The sequence below is a fragment of the Molothrus ater genome, chromosome 4 (genome assembly GCF_012460135.2).
Source record: "Molothrus ater isolate BHLD 08-10-18 breed brown headed cowbird chromosome 4, BPBGC_Mater_1.1, whole genome shotgun sequence".
In the NCBI taxonomy this organism is placed as follows: domain Eukaryota; kingdom Metazoa; phylum Chordata; class Aves; order Passeriformes; family Icteridae; genus Molothrus; species Molothrus ater.
This window is the reverse complement of record NC_050481.2, coordinates 9892318-9910568: the sequence shown is the minus strand read 5'-3', so window position 1 is coordinate 9910568 and position 18251 is coordinate 9892318. Positions and strand designations below refer to the sequence as shown.

General features: G+C 42.2%; 1 protein-coding gene across 1 annotated transcript in view; it reads right to left on the bottom strand.

The window, feature by feature from the left end:
- The window catches only part of ARSJ (arylsulfatase family member J), a 33610-nt gene extending 15604 nt beyond the window's left edge, over window positions 1-18006 (bottom strand). Inside the window, exon 1 of the mRNA XM_036382285.1 lies at window positions 17639-18006. Within this exon, the coding sequence (XP_036238178.1) occupies window positions 17639-18006 (368 nt within the window). The remainder of the gene's footprint in view (window positions 1-17638) is intronic.
- Window positions 18007-18251: the final 245 nt, after the last annotated feature.

The window sequence follows — 18251 nt, the reverse complement described above, 5'->3', positions numbered from 1 at the left end:
TGCTATTATTTGTGTTAAAGTCAAACATTTGCTTCTCAAACCCAGGCTTAGGTCTGTGTGTTCAAAATCAAAATGCAGAGGAGGTGACTAAAGAGTCAGCAGCAGCAGAATGGGAGAGCAGCAAAAGGTCTGTAAAACCTCTGCCTGCATTCCTTGAAAGCCAAGAGTCTGGGCTGAATATGCATTCTGGCTCTGACTTGGAAGTTTCTCCCACATAATCTACTCCTATAATCTCTCTTATATAACTTCTCATATAATCTACTTCCTCAAGATGGAAGCAGGGCTGATGGTCACTGGGGAAACTGCAGCCACATCTCCTGGTAAGGAGATTATGGAGAAACAAGGTAAAAGAAAGAAGGAAAAGATGAAAAACCCATAAAACCCACATTATAATCAGAGTGGAACTCAGTGATTCCAACAGGGCTTCCTCCAATGAGTAACATTACCCAAAAGTTTAAATTAAGCCTTTCATTTTTTTACATTTTCCTTTAGAACTTTCAGACATAGAGCCAGTATAAAATCAGTATTTTAAAACCAAATAGACACTAATCTAAAAATCCAGATAAATCCAAAAATCTGAATTACAATAGGCAACAACAGTGTAAAGGACACCATGAGTCAGCTAACAGGCAACAAAATTTCCTCTCAGATTTTTATTGGAAGTTCAAATATTTTTTCCTGCTTAGGGGGTTGTGGTGGTTTGGGGTGATTTTCTTTGAAATGTCATTCAAATTTAAACACTCCAGTATATTTTCTCATGTCGCTCTCCTGCTTCCCCTTTTCCCTTGCAATTACATTATTATACCAAAAAAAAAAAACAAAAAAAAATCTTGTGGCAAACTACTTTTCTGCAGTTGGTCACAGTGAGCATAGCTTGGACATGATGCATCCATCTAGGAACAATAGAATAGGAAAGAACTGAATAATTGGATTTGAAATGGCAGACATGCTGGGATAGCTGTGGAAAAGCCATGGCTGGACACACTTTCTCTGGAAATATGTAACTTCAGTTGTGGGATGGGAGAGGAAGTTTTCTGCTGGCTCTTCATTTTTTTTTTTTTTGGTATGTTACATAAGCTCCCTTTCCTCTTTACTTTTATAACAGCACATAAATATTTTATGAACTATAGGCCTTTGAACTGTGTTGCTCTGACCCATTGACTGATTCTCATTTGCCTCTCTGAAACTGCATCTCAAGTGCTTTGAGAAATGCATCATCCTGGGCTGTCATATAAAACCCAACATAAACCTCACAACAGCAATCCTGTTTGTTGCCAATGATACAAGTCAACTCCAAGGACAATAAATTTCCACTTGCTAATAGCAAGGTTGCTGGAGACATTGGCATTCTGATATATTAAAGGCATAAAGTGCAAACAGCTTTTAATTCATTCTTTATATTCTTTTAGTTAGCCACCCCCAAACAAAATGTAAGAAAAGGAAAAAGGGAAGAACAGCTCCACTTTTGCTGTAGAATAATGTAAATCCTGATTTTCACCAGCAAAATAATGGCTATGGATCTTACTGCATCTCTGGAATTATCTGTAGGTGCCAGTGATACCCATGCTGTTTCAAGGCAATCCCAGACCAACATCTGATGCTTCACAAAGTGCACAAGACTTTCTCATATTGTGGAAGAAAAAATATCTAATGTAAGGCATTTAAAATGGTCCATGAAGCTATTTACCAGTCCAACATTAGTAAACAGCTCTTAATCATTGACTACATTTTCTAGAATCCTCCAAACTGTTCCAGTTCAAGAGAACTTTGGTGGTTTTTTTTTTCTTCCCCCTCCCTTCTTCCTATCTGTTTTCATTCTCATTCCTATGGGATGAAGGATCAAACCCCATGCTTGAAAATACAGCCAATTGCAGTTCTAGGATCTAAGCTGGAAGGCTTGGTTTGACAAGGAAATACCTCCTTTTCTTCTGAGATTACCTGTATTCCCTGTACAGGATCTGAAACTGCTGCTCCAACTCTTTCCCAGTTGGACTCAAAATTAACATGTTAGCTTCACCATGATGTAGAGCACTTGCTTGGGAACAAACCTCATTTACCTCATTTTTATTTCATTTGCTCCAGGAAGACCTCTCATCAGTATTCCTCCTGAGCCTATAAATATTCTTTGCATCAGGCACTTCTAAGGACTTGATGTGCTGGAATAAAAGCCTCTCTGGGTCACTGGGGCTCCTTACTGGGGCCATGCAATCACAGAATGATTTGGCTTGGAGGGTCCTTAAAACTTATCCAATTCCAAGCCCTCTGCAGTAGGCAGGGAACCTTCCACCAGAGCATGTTGCTCCAAGACCATCCAAGTCCTATTATCACCTATATTATAGCTAATAATATAGCTCATACAGATACTCTGCTGGTAACAAACACAATAATGGAGCCAACAAAATAAAGAGCTGTGTATGATGCCCATCCATTTGTTTTTCTTTTGCTTTTCTAGCTGAAAACAACAATTTTTCTTTATTCCTGCCTTACCTAGGGATGAAAAAAAGGAAGAAAATTCTCATTCTCTTCTTGAATCTGCAATTTCCAAGGTGTGCTACTGAGACAAGAAAATGCAACAAAACAACAATCTGACAAAGGTGAAAATTTTCAAGTGCCTGACTACTATGGAGCTCTTGATCAGCCTGTAGATGGAAGAGATAGATTTGAATTAAGTAGTTAAACAAATGAAATCACACAAAGCACATGTTGCCTTCTAATAAACCCCCAAAATGCACACAAATTATTTCATATTCTCAGGAGACAGAATGATTTCTTACACTCACTCTCTCAGGAATGTGCTTAAAAAATTCCATTTCTCCTGCCTTAACTCCTACATCAAAATTCTTCCCAATAATGACCATGGCTTCAGCTGCTTTTCCAAAGCCAGTTGATGGCCTTTCTCTACCTGCAGGTAGTTTCTTTTCTTGCAGAGAAGTGACAAAAATTAAACACTGTGCCTGCCCATTTCCATCCTAAAGCAAGCTAGCAGCTGAAGCAGCAAGAAAGGCTTTAAGAGCCAAGAAGTGGCCATGTCCATGGCTCAGGGACTCTCTCCATGCTCATGGTGACAATCACAGGTTAGAGAATCACATTTTCCTTCCCAGAAAAAGTTTTGCGATTAGCTAAGGCACAGGTTGGCCTCTTGCTTGCCTGGCATTATCATCCACCCACTCCAATTAAGCCATAGTTCCTTTGTTCCCTCCTTTCCTTAGATAATGGATTGATGAGGTGTGAATTCAGCACAAGTGCTATCAGCAGCCTGGGCACGCTTGGCTTTTTCTGTACCAACACTCTAGTGCCATAAATAGGTGAAATCCTCCCTGTCAGTGAAGGGAAGCAATCTGTTCTCTCCCTGTCATGTTCCTGGCATGCCAATCTCCACTTGTACACATAGACGCAGTCCCAATAGGGGGCAGGAAAAGGGAAGAACACACAGTTCAGCTACATTTCGAATTTCGTGTGTTGCTGTGGGTGCATTTCTGTTTTGCATGTACTTCCTGTCTTCAAGCACCTACTCCTTTACCTAAGGGGACTGTGGGTTTATTTAGAGTTATTTAACTAAACAAGTTATTTAAGAAAATACACACTTTTATTCCTAGGAGGTATATCAAATTATAGCTTCAAGGGAATGACATTTTGTGTTTAGTGAATTATTTCTGGTTTAACCATGGCAAAACTGTGTGTATTAAATAAAATCTTGTGAATACAAGCTTCACTGGCTCCTAAATTTAGGTGTACTTACATAACAAACTGAAGATGTATCAATGTAAAAATTAATGGAAAATCATAGAATTGGAATAATGGAATGACAGAATGGTTTAGGCTCCAATGTCCCTGGTATGGCAGGGACACTGAGCATGTTCCATTCCTAGTCCCTGCTGCTAATGGAGCATCACTGGCTTGACAGGATAGAAAGGCAGAGGAAAACAGGGAGCACACCTTCCCACAGAGGTCACATACATTCACCCAGCACAGCCTGGGAGGTGAAGGACACTCACTGGCTGTCTTTGGCAAAAAGAATAAAATAAAATAAAATTTAAAAATTAAAAAATTTAAATTGCATTTTCTGAAGCACAAGAACACTGAAATAAGTCTTGATTTATGCTGAGTTTTGTGGGGAGACAAACTGACTGCAATTAAAGCATTGCTGTGAAAGCCCAAGTTGCTGAAAGATTTCTTTAAAAAAATCTTAATGCAGGAGAACATTCTCAGTTTGGATCAGGGTACTATAGACCAAGTTTCTCTATGGCATCAGCAGCTGATAAGCCTCGAGCAGAAGGCAGAGAGGAAATATTTTAATTCCATTCCTGTCTGGCCAGTGTTGCACCAGCACCAACTGTTTCAGACACTTCTGCAGAACAGCAATATTTGCAAGTGTTTCTTCAGAAATGTGCAGGATTTAATTCCAAGTACACAGGACTGTTTTGACACCATTTATCAACTGCTCCCAAATAGATCAGGCTGGGAGCACACTTGTTCCATTTGCTAAAGTCAAAATTTCCCTTGTGCAAGCCAAGGGAATTAGGCTAGACAAGGGTGGGGGTTTTCTTTGTACACTTTTGCTGTGTTTTTGCAAAGCCAAATACCCTGGCCATGGACATTGGTTGCCAGAAGACTGAGTTCAAGTGAGAGAGCACATTTACCTTCCATACAAGAATAGCTGAGCAACAGACCTTGCCCTCTCCAGTAATGCCATTTTATAAAAAGAAACTGGCAATTTATTCATATATATACACATATATATGACATAGATATATCTATATATTTTATGTTTTACTCTGGCAAGGAATTAGTTTTCCTCCCTTCTTCATCAAATCCATGGATTTTTGGCAAGGAAGAAACTCTCATGGTACTAATAACAGCATGCATGGTTTATTCCCAAAACCAAAATCCAATTCACTGATAATGAGTGACTATTCCATTTTGCTGGACATGATTCAAAAGCAAATGAAGGTCATAATTCTAATAAAAACCTGTATTAGCTATAGCAGAGCAAACACCTGGAGCGTGCCTAATTGGTCAGCTCCAATCTTTAAAATGTAATGAAGGCCCAACAGTAATTTTGTAGGAAATGTCCTTGCTGTTAAACACCATATATCCACCCCACAAGAGCCAAAAGCTTCAAGTGGTCTTTTAAGAAAATGTCTTTATATGTCAATGTTCATTACATCATGAAATTGGTCTTTGCTCAGCAGAGAAGTAAGATTTTTAAAGATCACAAATGTATTTGTATTTTTGAATACCAGAGCTGTACCTGCCTATTAGTTTTCTGGCCCTGCATATGACTTACCAGCACCTTGACCTGCAACACAGACCATTTTTTGTGATGAAACACAATCCAGCAACTTCATCTGTTACAACTTGTGAAAGACAAATCCTTCCTTGCACAGAACCAAGATTCAGATGAGGACAGCCTGGATTCCCAGCTCATTCCAGCCTTGTCCTGCTGGCCTCAGCACAACACCACAGCTACAGAGGAGGCTCTGTCTGCTCCTTGGGAAACTGCCTGCCTCATTTCTTCAGAGAAATACCCAACCAAATGAAGATGGAACAATCAGCCTATTCTTATCTTTCTGTAATACCTGCAGGTGACATCCAGTGACACTCCAGCAGAGCAGGATGCATGGACACTGGCACAGGTCATTGGACACTGGAATGCCAAAACTCTAGATCATTATTTTGCTTGATGAACCAGAAACACAGAGAAGGGAGAGCAGAAACACTTCAAAAACAAAACAAACTCAAAACACAAACACTCAAGACTCCAAAAGCTCAAGGTTGAAAAAGACATCCTGAAGAAAACATTTTACTGTGAGGAGGTGAGGGGGTGAGCCTGGCACAGGTTGCCCAGAGCAGCTGTGGCTGCCCCATGCCTGGAAGTGTCCAAGGCCAGGCTAGACAGGGCTTGGAGCAACCTGGGATAGTGGAAAGTGTCCCCGCCCATGGCAGGGGGTGGACCAAGATGAGCTTTAAGGTCCCTTTCAACCCAAAACATTTTATGATATGCCCATATGATTTCTTTAACTAACCCTGAAAACTGATTTGGCAAATTCAAGTTGTAAAATGAAAAATTTGGAATAAATATATTTAAGCTGCAGGCTTTTTCATTCCTAAAGTACATCTGTGAGGAATTAGAAAAAGCAATTGGGTTAATTACATTTTGAGTGATTATTTTCATAGGGGTTATGAATATATGTTTAAGGTGAAATTTATACAGATTAAATTCCACAACCTGTTCAGACTGTAAATTTGCACTCATCAAACTGCTGCACTGCCTGTTGAAGAGCTGAAATTCAAAAGGAAATTGAATTAGAGGAATAACCTGAACTGAACAGGAGGCAATTCACTTACAATAACCACAAAGCAGTGCTTTTGGGGTCAAATAATCAATGACAGTAACTTATGTTTCTTGCAGAAAAGAAGATCTGGGGCTTGCTGCTAGCCCAGCCTGAGGGTGAGTCAGCAATGACTTGGTGCTATGGAAAAAAGCTTTGTCTTATCAGGACCTACATGAGGGGTTAGGGAAAACCTGACACCCTGCTTTAAGTAAGGCAATAAAACACAGGCTCCCCAGGTCTCTAAGAGGAAAAGAAAATGCATTTGCTTCATATCCAAGCATTGAGAAAGGGGACAGAGCTCCCACCTGGCCGTTATCCTGTCATGGGATGGTGTGGTTTGAGTGCACCTCACCCTGTGCTGCACAGAATGTGGGAGTTGTCAAAGGAACAAGCCCATAAGGATGATCAGCCTGGTTTAACTGGCAGATCACAGCTGAACTGGTAAAAATAGTACAAGATCTGTTGTTCCTGTGACATTCCCTACCCATCAACAGCAGAAAAGCCTCAAAGACTCTGATAAACAGACGCTTTGCCCAGATTTTCTGCTGAGGTAAATTCATGCCAGTAAAGGAGTTGTTATGCTGCCTTCCAATTACTCAACTGTGAAAATATTTTAGTAACTTTGGGATTGAGAACAAGATAGCAAGGCTGGACTGGTCAAACTTTTACTGGAACATTGTGTCCTGTTCCTGATGACACTTTGCAATAAGAAATAGGCCCAGATATAAAAGTCCAGAGGAGTACACTAAGAACCATCAAAGGTATATAAACCAAGGTCTGTGAGGAAAGATGGAAAGAACTGAATTTACTTAGGCTGGAGAAGGGAAGAGCAGAGATGTGATAATAGACTCAGATGTACAGATTTATCACCTTTTGTAGCAAAGTAAGTTCTTCACCTGAAAATTGCCGAAAGATCAGAGGCTTAAACTGCAGGAGGAAAGATGGAAGTTAGACAGTTTCAAAGTTATATAACCCAAATTACAGCTGAGACTGCCTAGGGAAAGTGTGGAAATCTCTGTTGAAAGTTTTTTAGGAAAAAGTTATTCCCAGATATTTAAATAGCATTTTTAATGATTTCTTGAAGGAGATACATAGTAATTTACTAGGATTTCTTAAAACTGTTTTCTTGACTTTTCTGTGGATGCAAAGCAACAAATGCCAGTCTGTTCCCTCCCTTCTGAACTGTCCAGCAGCAAGGCAGTCAGCTCAGGAGCCATAAGGGGAACCATCCAGAGAGCACCATCCAGTGAGCCCAAGCATTTATTATAAAATCTCCTTTGACAACAGGCTTTTTAACTGTTTCAAAATAATTTCAGAACTGTGCAAGGAGTATTACCTTTTATACCCCTTCAAGTGTATTTACAACTGTAATCAGCTATAATTAATCCAGCTTTAAAATACTGATAAGGAAAGTATAAATATTATTTCTTTATGCATACAAATCTTTACACCTGCCAATAACTGATTAACAGAAACATAAATTCTTATTGTATCTGAAAGACACATCAATCTGCTCTCATTCCAAAAAATACCTGAAGAATTAGAGAACTAAAGGACAGGGTGAGACAACCCATTCTTGTGGAGAAGACTTGGTTTGGCTCTTCCTCCGCTTGGTGCCAGAGAGGATAATGGGGAAAATGAAGAGAATGGATTTAAGACTGGCAGCCAAACTGATTGGCCTTGGAAGCAGAAAGGAGACTCTGAAAGGACATCCTGGTGGGCTGCTGTCCAGGAAAGCCTGGAGGTGGTTCGGGAGGCTGCAAATGTTTCAAACTAATTCTGGAAAGACCTGAAAAGGCTGAGTGTTTACTGGGGATAGTGTGCGAAAAGGTCAGGGAGGCATCCTGAAGGACAGGAGGGGAGGGTGGCACAGAGCACCAGTATTACTGCAGATATAATAATTTCCTGTGTTTTTTTCTTAGAAGGATGGGAGGCTGCACAAGGAACTGGCAACCAGGTCAAGCTAATAAATAGTCCCATTTTGTAAAACACACACCTCCATTACCAGAGAAACACAAACCAGGCAACAGCTTTCTCCAGGCTGACTGGGGAGCAAAGGGATTGCTCCCCACTTTCCCCTTGGATGATGGGCACCCTCATCCACAGGAAGGGTTTCCAAACACACGAACCTAGGTGAACAATCACAAGGGCAGGAAGTAAAATCTTGGTTGTCTGACTCACTGCTTGAGTTGTTTCTTCTGCTTCTGACCCCAAATACATTTATTATGCAAATCAGTAATTTATTAAGGAGCAGAAATGTCCCCCAAGTACCCCCAAAACCCAACTATGACATGAAATCATTTAATACAGAAATGCTCCACTCTGATTTTTTTTTTTCTTTTAAGATATCTCAGGCTGCATCTTATTTAGAAAGAAAAGCAAAGTAGCTCACAAATTTCATTTTGCATTACCACGGCTCACCAGGGTTAATGGTAACAAAATAAATGTTTTTGTTGTTGTTACAGTTTTTCAGATTCAAAAGCACTTTAGGGGTTTGCCAGGAAAAGCTGCATTTCTATATATACATATATTAAAAATCCCATTAAATCAGTTTACTGGTAAAGACAAGGCATTGTAGGAGGTAACAGCTGAAATTCAGGCTATTAAACCCCAGTGCACTTCCAGGTCACATATAGCAAGAAACACGAAAACAGAAGCTGGTAAGAATGGAGAGGGCCATAAACCAAGCAGCAAATACTTCATTTTTTGCCTAGAGTACTTGTACAGGGGGAGAAACAACACAGAAGTAAGTTGTTCCTTCCTCCCCTCCCCCAATTTTATTTTGACAAATCAGAACCATAACATAATTCAGGAATTAAGAATTAAACAGACCACAAATCAGAACTAATGTGGAATGATGGTAGGCAAGTACGTACAAGAGTAAAAAAATCTGCTCTTAAAAAAATCAGCAAACAGGCTAAAATAGCTTCCTCTGAAGGCTCTTGAAAATGGGACCATGGAAAAATTAAGGAAGGAGCTGCCATTATGCCGTGGTCATTAACAAAGTCTCTAATTAGATCAATTGGCTCTTTAAAAGAGAAAAAAATAAATATTAAAAAGTTCACAAAACACTTTTCTTAACTAAAATTAACAGCATGGTAAAGTTAGGAAACTCCCTAACAGTCAAGATTGCAATTTCTTGAATACTTGGCAATATTTTTTTATTTCTAGGAGGAAACAAACAATAAAGAAGAGTTTATAAAGTCAGTGTGTCCCTGCTGTGTGATGTAATTCGGCAGGAGACCTAATTCAGCAACCTCCAGAGGCCCCCTCAAACCCAGTTTTCTGGGACTTCATCAACACTGATCCACGGCAACTAGATCGGAGTATATAAAATGCAATGGTAAATGGTGTTTTGACAAAATTTATTACATTCAGAGAGGTACAATTTGTGAGGCAACAGTGGGTCTATTAGAGTATATTTAGTCTAAAGATACTACACTGCTTCCCCCTATCCTGAGACTAATTTTCTCTTTTCCCTTCAGCTTCCCATTTTCCTCAAATTATAGTGTTTCTTCAAATTTGTAATTTTCTGCCTCTCCAACACAGAAGGGAACTCATTTCTCATGAGAGCTTATTATCACAGAGATCGCATCTAAAGCAGTACCTTGGTACCCAGTTGTGTTCTATAAATGCTAAGAAAAATTACATAATGGGAGAAAAATCTCTTTCAGGGAAGGAATGCTTTAAAACTCATAAATGGAGATAAAAGTAGACTGAATCAGAAAATGGACGCAAGAGATTTGGCTAGAAAACAGCTAATAATCTGATAAGAGGATGCACTGGAATTAAAATCTACCCCAAAAAGCTGAATTAATATTTCAATTAAAAAAGGAAAAAAAAATTAAAAGCCAAAGTAATTTAGTTTGAATTCCGCACTCACAATCAGAGTGCCATGACAGTGAGAAAGCTGCCATGGCACAAACATCCTCACTAACCACATGTTTAAGTGTAAGGAAAATAAGGACTAGGTTTGGTTTCCAGATGTGAGATTTCTGCCCCAAGGTTGAAAATAAAGGCTCTGGGGCCATAACATACTTATGATATTAATAGTGGCTACTTCAATGCATGTTATCTAATATCTGCAGAGATGCATTTGAGAAGATAATTTTGTGTTTGAAGCAGATTAAAATCTGCCTAATTATCCCAGATTTGTTTTCCAACTTCAGCAACATTGTGTCCCTCCAACCTCGAGCTTGATAATATGTTGCTAACAGCCTGAATTAATAAGCAGGTGATAGCTGACACTACCAATTAATGTATTACAACTGCAGTTGAACTAGGATGATGAAACATACTGAACTGCTTTCTTATTATAAACCAATAAAGTTCCCCTTTTAAAATTCTGCAATTTCATCACAGGCCATGAAGCTATTTCAGTCAATGCTAAAAACACCTTTTGTATTATGAATCCTTTCCATTTGTTACTCATTAGGATTGTCTTAGGTTTTCTCTGAACTCTTGCTATTGCATTCCAGCCTCCCAATTTACACGTACAGAGAGAAGCTGAGGTCAGCAGCCAGGTCTTCTGGTTTTTAAGTGAGAAAACCAATAAATTGGGTAGCTTTGATGAAATGCTTACTGATACAGAGAAAGCTAACACATCCTACACAAGATCACTCGCACAGGCCCAATCTTCTTTGCCTTGTGCTATTTATATTAATTGAAAAATGGCTGGTGAATTACCTCCTTCATTCTGGAACAGACATTCCAGAATGGACCAAACTCAACTCAGCACAGAAAATCTGACTGTGAATCAATACAAAGCCAAGCAAAAAATATGGAGGGAATAGGAAATATCAAAGATTGACTTTAAACCCAAAGTGCAACAAAAATTCAAACCCTAAACTAAGATACACACAATTGTCAAGACAAAGCCCTGGGTGTGGTATTACCACCCACAAAAGTGTCACAGAGACAGAAAGAATGTGGACAGATCCTTCCCTTCTTCTGACATTCAGCTCACAAATCTGGAAAATCTTTCTATGAAATGTAAAGTGTCTCAAAGAAAACATTAATTTAATTTGTCCCATTTCATTTGGTCTAAATCCTTTGACAGGAAAGCAGACCTCATATTTTAATTTCCAGTTTTATTTTCAGCCACCCATCTCAGGTTCCCATCTTGATTCACTTGAAGGAAGAGTAACAGTGAAAAGGGAGAACTGCACAGGAGTCCATGGCCACCGCTCATCCAGCTTCTTGTCACCAGCAGTGCTGTGTGCCACCAATGCCAAAGCATGTATCAGGAACAATGCTAAAAGGGCTAAATTCCTTAATTATTTTAAGCTTAACTTTTCCATGGAATTTAATTTCTCTTTTACAGTTGGAACACCCAACAAACCAAACCGCAGGATAAAAGCCTATAACAAGCTCTTTGGAGTACTGATAATTTACAATTACAGATTTTCTAAATTTATTTCCAACTCTATTTCAGCCTACTGTACTTTGGAAAAGTACATAACTTGGAAAATGAAAAACAAAAATCAATTTCCACTACATAGTTATAAATGTCAGGCAATGCTGTTTACTCCATGCAACAGACTTTGCCTATCAAACAATATTCTTAGAGGCTGCCAGAAAGTGATGCAAGAAAAAGTTATCACAACCTGTCCTACACTTTGCTACTTCCTGCATGTGCCACTTTTTATCTTGATTGCTTGCATGTAGTTTCCCTTCCTGCTCTGTTCTCCACATGCTCCTCTGTGCAGTCAATTAATAATTACGATGATATAGACAGACCTCTTGTAGCTTAATACCCCAGAGCAGCTCAGTACTTGGATCTAATTTTCCATAGAACAGAGGAGAGCAAACAGAGGCAGAAGAAAAAAAAGAAAAATAAGTCCTTGCATTTACTTATTTACTTGTTCTCTGTGTGTGCTTCATATATATGTATGTATGGACAGTGTCATGCTAAGCGAAAGACATAAGAACATGGAAAAAGATACCTCAACATCTTTGGCAGCCGTCCCATAAACGGTCCTGAAAGAAGTCAGCAGAAATAAACAGTGACATACTCCAAGAGTTATGAGGCCTAGGGGGAAAAAATATTGAAAATTTCCAGAGAAAACTAGGATAAAGAAAACAGGAATTTCTAGGAGAAAACTGAAATTCAACTTTCACACAGCATTTTCTCTCAGAGTGAACACTGAAATAGTTTCTGGCATTTAGTAGTGTTTTATTCACACCATGCCTCAGAAGGCCTTCTGTATTAATCTGTACTTCAAATGAAGCACAAATGAATCCAAGCTGGAAGAGACCTCATCCAACTCTTTTCCCCAAGACAGACTCAGCTATGTTATGTCATTCCTGACATATCCTTCCTAATGACTGCCGCTGGAGAAACCCAGCAATTTCTCAAAGCCAGCTATTCCAGGGTTTCACAACCTCTATGTTGCAGGTTCTCCCTCTGATCTGACCTGAAGCTTTCCTGCTCCAGAAAGCCCCTCATTTCTTGTACCATCCAGCATGACACTGAACACACACAATGCCCCTTCTCTACACAGCTCTTAAAACACCAGAGGCCTACCACATCCCTTCCCATTTTTCTCTTCTTCTGCCTAACAGCTCCATTTCCTCTGATCCTTCCCCCTGAGTTATCTCCCTGAGATATCAGATCACCCTTCTCTGGACACTCTCCAATGATACAGACATTGCTCTTGGGGAATGATGCCCAAGTTTGGGCAAAAGTGCTCCAGCCATGGAGAAGGGTTCCTCACAGACCCACCAGGCCCCACATTCTCACAAACTCATGTGATGTTCACCTTTTTTGTAACAGCATGACATTGCTGACCTCACACCTAGTGCATGATGCACTGTAATTCCAGCTACTTTTCTAAAGGAATACTGTCTAAGGAGTTGATCACCAATCTCAGCCTGTTAAATTTCTTCCTGCTTCAGGAATTCAGCAGAGTATCTTCTATTTATCACTGCTGGCTTTAATTTTGTTTTATTTCGGATTATGTCTCTAATTTGTCAAGATGATTTTCAGTATCACTACAGTCCCTTAATGCTGGCAGGCCCTCCTCTCCCACCAGCCCATTTAATCAGAACATTTTATTTCATCATCTCAGTTCTTAATGGAAACACTGATCAGAATGAAGCTCAGGAGCACTGACTGCCAAGTCCCTTTACCCCAGAGCAGATAAAGTATCAGGTCACCTTTTGCTTCTTCAGGCTGATATTCTGCAGCCCTGATGTTTTGTTTCTAATGGAGTGTTAGATATGCTTCCCAGTACCCTGTCAAGGCTCCAGGACCCTTCACTGCACTCAGAGCACAGCAGGTAATTCCCAGTCCCACACTGCTGTACTGGCTCCTTCCCAGAGCAGCACCCTGCTGGAACTGCAGCCTGGGCCAGGATACACCCAAAAGCAAGGAGAGAAGAGGATGACCAACAACTCACACCCGCAGAGTAAAGGATTTCTGCTTGCCTTGAATCAGCTACACTGCCTGCAACTCAAAGTACTGAGCCCACTCCTGTTTGCCAAAATAAGTCTTAGTTTGCTCAAACATTGTCATTTTTAATGCTGAACTAGGTATCACTACACAGGGATGCCTAGAGCCATATGCCTAACACACATAGCTATATATATGCTTATAAATGCGTGACATTTCTAAATTAGATAAGAGATATAGTTACTTCTATTACAATAACACTCAGATTATGCTTACTGATTACACACTCTATTTCTGTCTGCTTTGAATGAGCAAATTCTCAATATTCCATTTTATCCCAGGGGAAAAAAAGGATTTATTTCCCCAGACTTTCAGCATTTCCCACCATCTTCCATCTCTGCATTCCATCTACAGTGCAAAGCTCATTCCAGAGATTAGTGCAGGGCTTCCATGACTACGAAAAGGATTTCAGATTCTCACTGATCTGTAACCCCAGCTGTGCATCAGATTCTATAAAGAGAGATCTCTATTCCTGAATAGATGAGGAACCTTCGTGTGCCCCAGATGGATTCCAGTGCACACCATGTTCCCCAGGCTACAAGTCTGATGGTCAGCAGAAAACCAGGAGCCTAGAGGAGGAAGCAGGTATCTAAACAATGCCAAAAGCATTTACAGCATATTATGTCTAGATTCCTCCTTATCAGTCAGTATTAATTGTCAGATTCCTTTGCTAAATTAGGTATTGTTCCAGCAAATACCCCTGCATTGCATAATGCCTGCTGCACAGAACTGGGACAGCTACCCCAAGACATGCTTCTCTAAGCTTATAGGCTTTCAGCCAGGTACCCCATTCTGCTCAAATTATTTAGGTTTTGAGGTATGCCTGGTACTTTCAAGAAGGAAACAACCACAAAAAATACTGTACCACACAAAACAACTCATCTGGAGACAATTTATGTCACTCACAGCCAAGCCCATCGACAACCACAGGTTTAGTCCAGCTGTAGGAGGTGGGAGAGGCCAGGCAGTGTCCCAGAGCTGCCCAGGGCAGAGCACACTCTGTCACCCAGGTCCCTGCTGCCACACCAGCTGTGCAGCTGCTGTGCAGAGCTGCTCCCTCACCTCCTCTCACAGCCCCCGCACATCACACTGGCCCTCAGCCCACTGCTCACGCCCTTCTTCATTCCTGAGGCTCAGCTCAGCTGCAACCCCCCACACACACCCAGAAGTACAGCCCAAAATAATAAGCTGTGGAAGCCAGCCCTACTAATGGCCTAAAAGCAATAGTTTTGGATGGAGTGAATGGGGAAAGTGACAATACTGTGGGAAAGCAAGGAACGAAAGCAGCCAAAGGCTCACACACAGGGTGTGAGAAAGCTGATAGGGACTCAGAAGTGGTCAGGATGACAAACTCACCAGCTGCCACACTGTGGTACAGCACAGGGGGAAAAAAATAATTCTGCCTCTTCCTTCTAACAGGTCATCTCCAGCCTCCTGCCCTGTACTAGCTCACACACAGGACAGCCACCATAAGAAGGGTCTTTTTACTAACACAGGCCACGGAGGGGCTGTCTGGAGACCTGTGAAGAACTTGGGCTGTTCAAAGTCTTCTCCAGAATTTAACTTCCACTTGGCAACCTGAGTCAATCATGACTCTGATTTACACAAGTCCCTCTGGATTTGACTGAGCCAACGGGCTATGTTTGGAACATGCTCTAGTTCAAGATGTCCATGTCCATGGCAGGGGTCTGGACTTTTAAAGGTCCCTTCCAACCTTAACTATTCTTTGGTACTATGTTAAGCACTGGATGTGTATTGGGAGGCATGGAGCATCCAGGTGATCCTCCAGAAGATGAGCAGGTCTTTAGCCTGGAACTAACACATTTAACAACTCAAGAAATACCACCACTTGTCCTGGATTAGGAGTGCCCAAATCCTGGCATTTTAATTAAGACACCTCTTCTAAGAAGGCATTACAAGCAGTCATCAAAGCATTTACCTTCAGCAAGAATGGAAACAGTATTCTCTGAACCTGCCCTGTGAGTACTCTATCCAGCCTATCAACCCCTCACCAATCCCTTCCTGATTCCTCCCTCATGAGAAACAGTTCTCTCTCTACAGCTCCTTTTTTCCCTAACATAGAACAAGATAAAAAAAAATACTATAAGGGCTTCAGACCAGCAGACTAAGAAAATAAAGACAAAGTATAAGCAAATTTCTTTTTTCCTATAAAAGTTTCCAAAACCAAAGCAGGCAGATTTACAGAACCATTTCCACCTAGCAAGCCAATGAAAAGAGCAGGGCTCCTCAGAACATGCCTACCTTTTACTGTATTTAAAGAAGGATGAAAATAGTTAAACTGAGTAACAGTTATCCTTAACTTGTACTTTTCTCACGTTGAGACAATCTCTGCAGCCTCCAAGAGCCAGAGCAGCCCCCTGGTTCCACTGGAACTCTGTCATCCCATTCCTGCAGCTGCTGCATGAGTCATTGCTGTGCGGCATGACACTGCCTTTGTGAAGCACTGCTTCCCAAGCCATCATGCTCAGAAAGCTGGCTGCCTACGTGCTGCTGGCAGAGCTCCTGGCCTCCAAGTGCTGCGTGCCTCTAAAGACAGCCGAGGTGCACTGATCGCTGCCCTGGCACCCGTTTCCCTTGAGAGCTGCTGCTTTAGCGGCCTCAGGGCAACTCTGTTCTTGTGAATGAGTGAGGAGGTGCCTCGAAATAACTTCTGAGACACAGTCTGCACAAAGAAGTAAAAAAAAAAAAAAAAACCAAACAAAGACCTGTGTGGAATTCTTGCTCTTGATAATGTGTCAGCTCTTCATGCAAATCTCCCTGGTCCAGCAAGGCTGGGAAATAGACCGAGACTGGGAATTATCTCCAGCTCTACCATATGGAGATGCGAGACACCAGGCCAGTTGCTTGTTATATTTAACATGTGTTTCTTTTACCAGCAGTATTAACATGGCCTTGTTCCTGTTTATACTTCGGGAAAGGAGAAAATAAACTTTTTTTCCTCTCATTTTGTTTTGCTCTTTTAGGAGTTCCCTGTTCCTGTCAAAGGGAGTTAAGCTAAACAGAGACAAGGAAGCTCTGTTCCAGAGTAAATGCGTCCACAATTGGAGATTTAAAAATTGTTCCTACAGTTCAAATGCATAAACTCCCCCCCTTAATTCTCATTAACCTTCTGACGTAAGAAGGCCCTGAGTTTGGGTAATTATTTTGTTAGCAGACCACAGTATAACACAACTTTAAGGCAAAGCACATGACACCCACCCAGAGCTCTCACCAGTGAGGAGAGGCACCTATTTTAGTGGCTTAGGAGTAAAGTTTGTAATTGTCTGCAAAGTGACGAGAGCCATGCTGCAGCTATGAGGGTGCTGAGAGAACCTGAACTCCCCATGCCCCACATGTCCCCATGTGACACACTGGGACACCAGCTCACAAATGCAGGATAACCCTTGGAAAGAGCCCACATCAAGACAATGCCAGTGAGACCCGTGACCCAGCTGCAATGAACACAGGAGGAGAAAACGAAAGGCTGGCATTTCCTCCTCCTCTGAGTGCCCTGGAAATCACATAGCAAAGCGGAGCTGCTCGCTCCCAGCAATAGCAACGTTACTTGACAACCAGCACGTCTGTCAGTGATGCTGTAAGCACCAACGTGCTCCAGCACTCTGCAGGGCAGCTCGCAGTGCTGAACCCTCCTGCCTCACACGGTGACAGCTTCATCTCGCTGTTTCAAATCTATCACAAGTCCATTCCATTCAAGGTTTTAAGGGAACCACAGAGGCACCTTTTGCCCATAGGATAACCCACACGTGAACCTGCCAGGTTCACCCCTGCTCTTTCCAACAGGGACAGCGTTTAGGCTGGAGAGGTGAATGATGAAGCAGTAGAAACTTACTTTCCAGTGATCAATTGGCTTCTGGACGGTGTACACATGGGCTGGACATAGTAGTTCTCCAGCTTGACCCCTTCGGCAGCCAGCTTGTCCAGCGTGGGCGTCCGGATCTCGGACCCGTGGTACCCCACGTCCCTGAAGCCCTGATCGTCGGCCAGGATGAAGATGATGTGCGGCTGCGAGCGGGGGGCGCCCGCCACGGGCTCCTCTCCCAGCAGGTTCCCCGGCGCCTCCCCGGCACCTCCCCGGCGGCTGCCCCAGGCCAGGTAGCCGCAGGTGAGGAGGCTGAGCAGGGACAGCCCGGCCAGCACCGCCGCCACCATCCTCCCCGGGCTGGGGCGGCGCGGCCAGCGGCGCCCACCGCGGGCCATCCACCGCGGCGGGAGGGCAGAAAAACAGGAACGAAAAGGAAATAAATCAACAAAAACCCCACAAAGCCAGGCGGCCTCGGGACGGGCGGCGCCCGTCAGGGCTCCCTCCGGGCGAGGGACATCGCAGCCACCCCAACTTCGGCAACTTCAGCCGCTGGAGCCGGGCGGGTGGGCAGGGCCCTGCCGGGGGTCACAGCACCCTCGGCCCGCCCCCGGCCCCGCGCCGGGGCGCCGCTGCCAGCCCG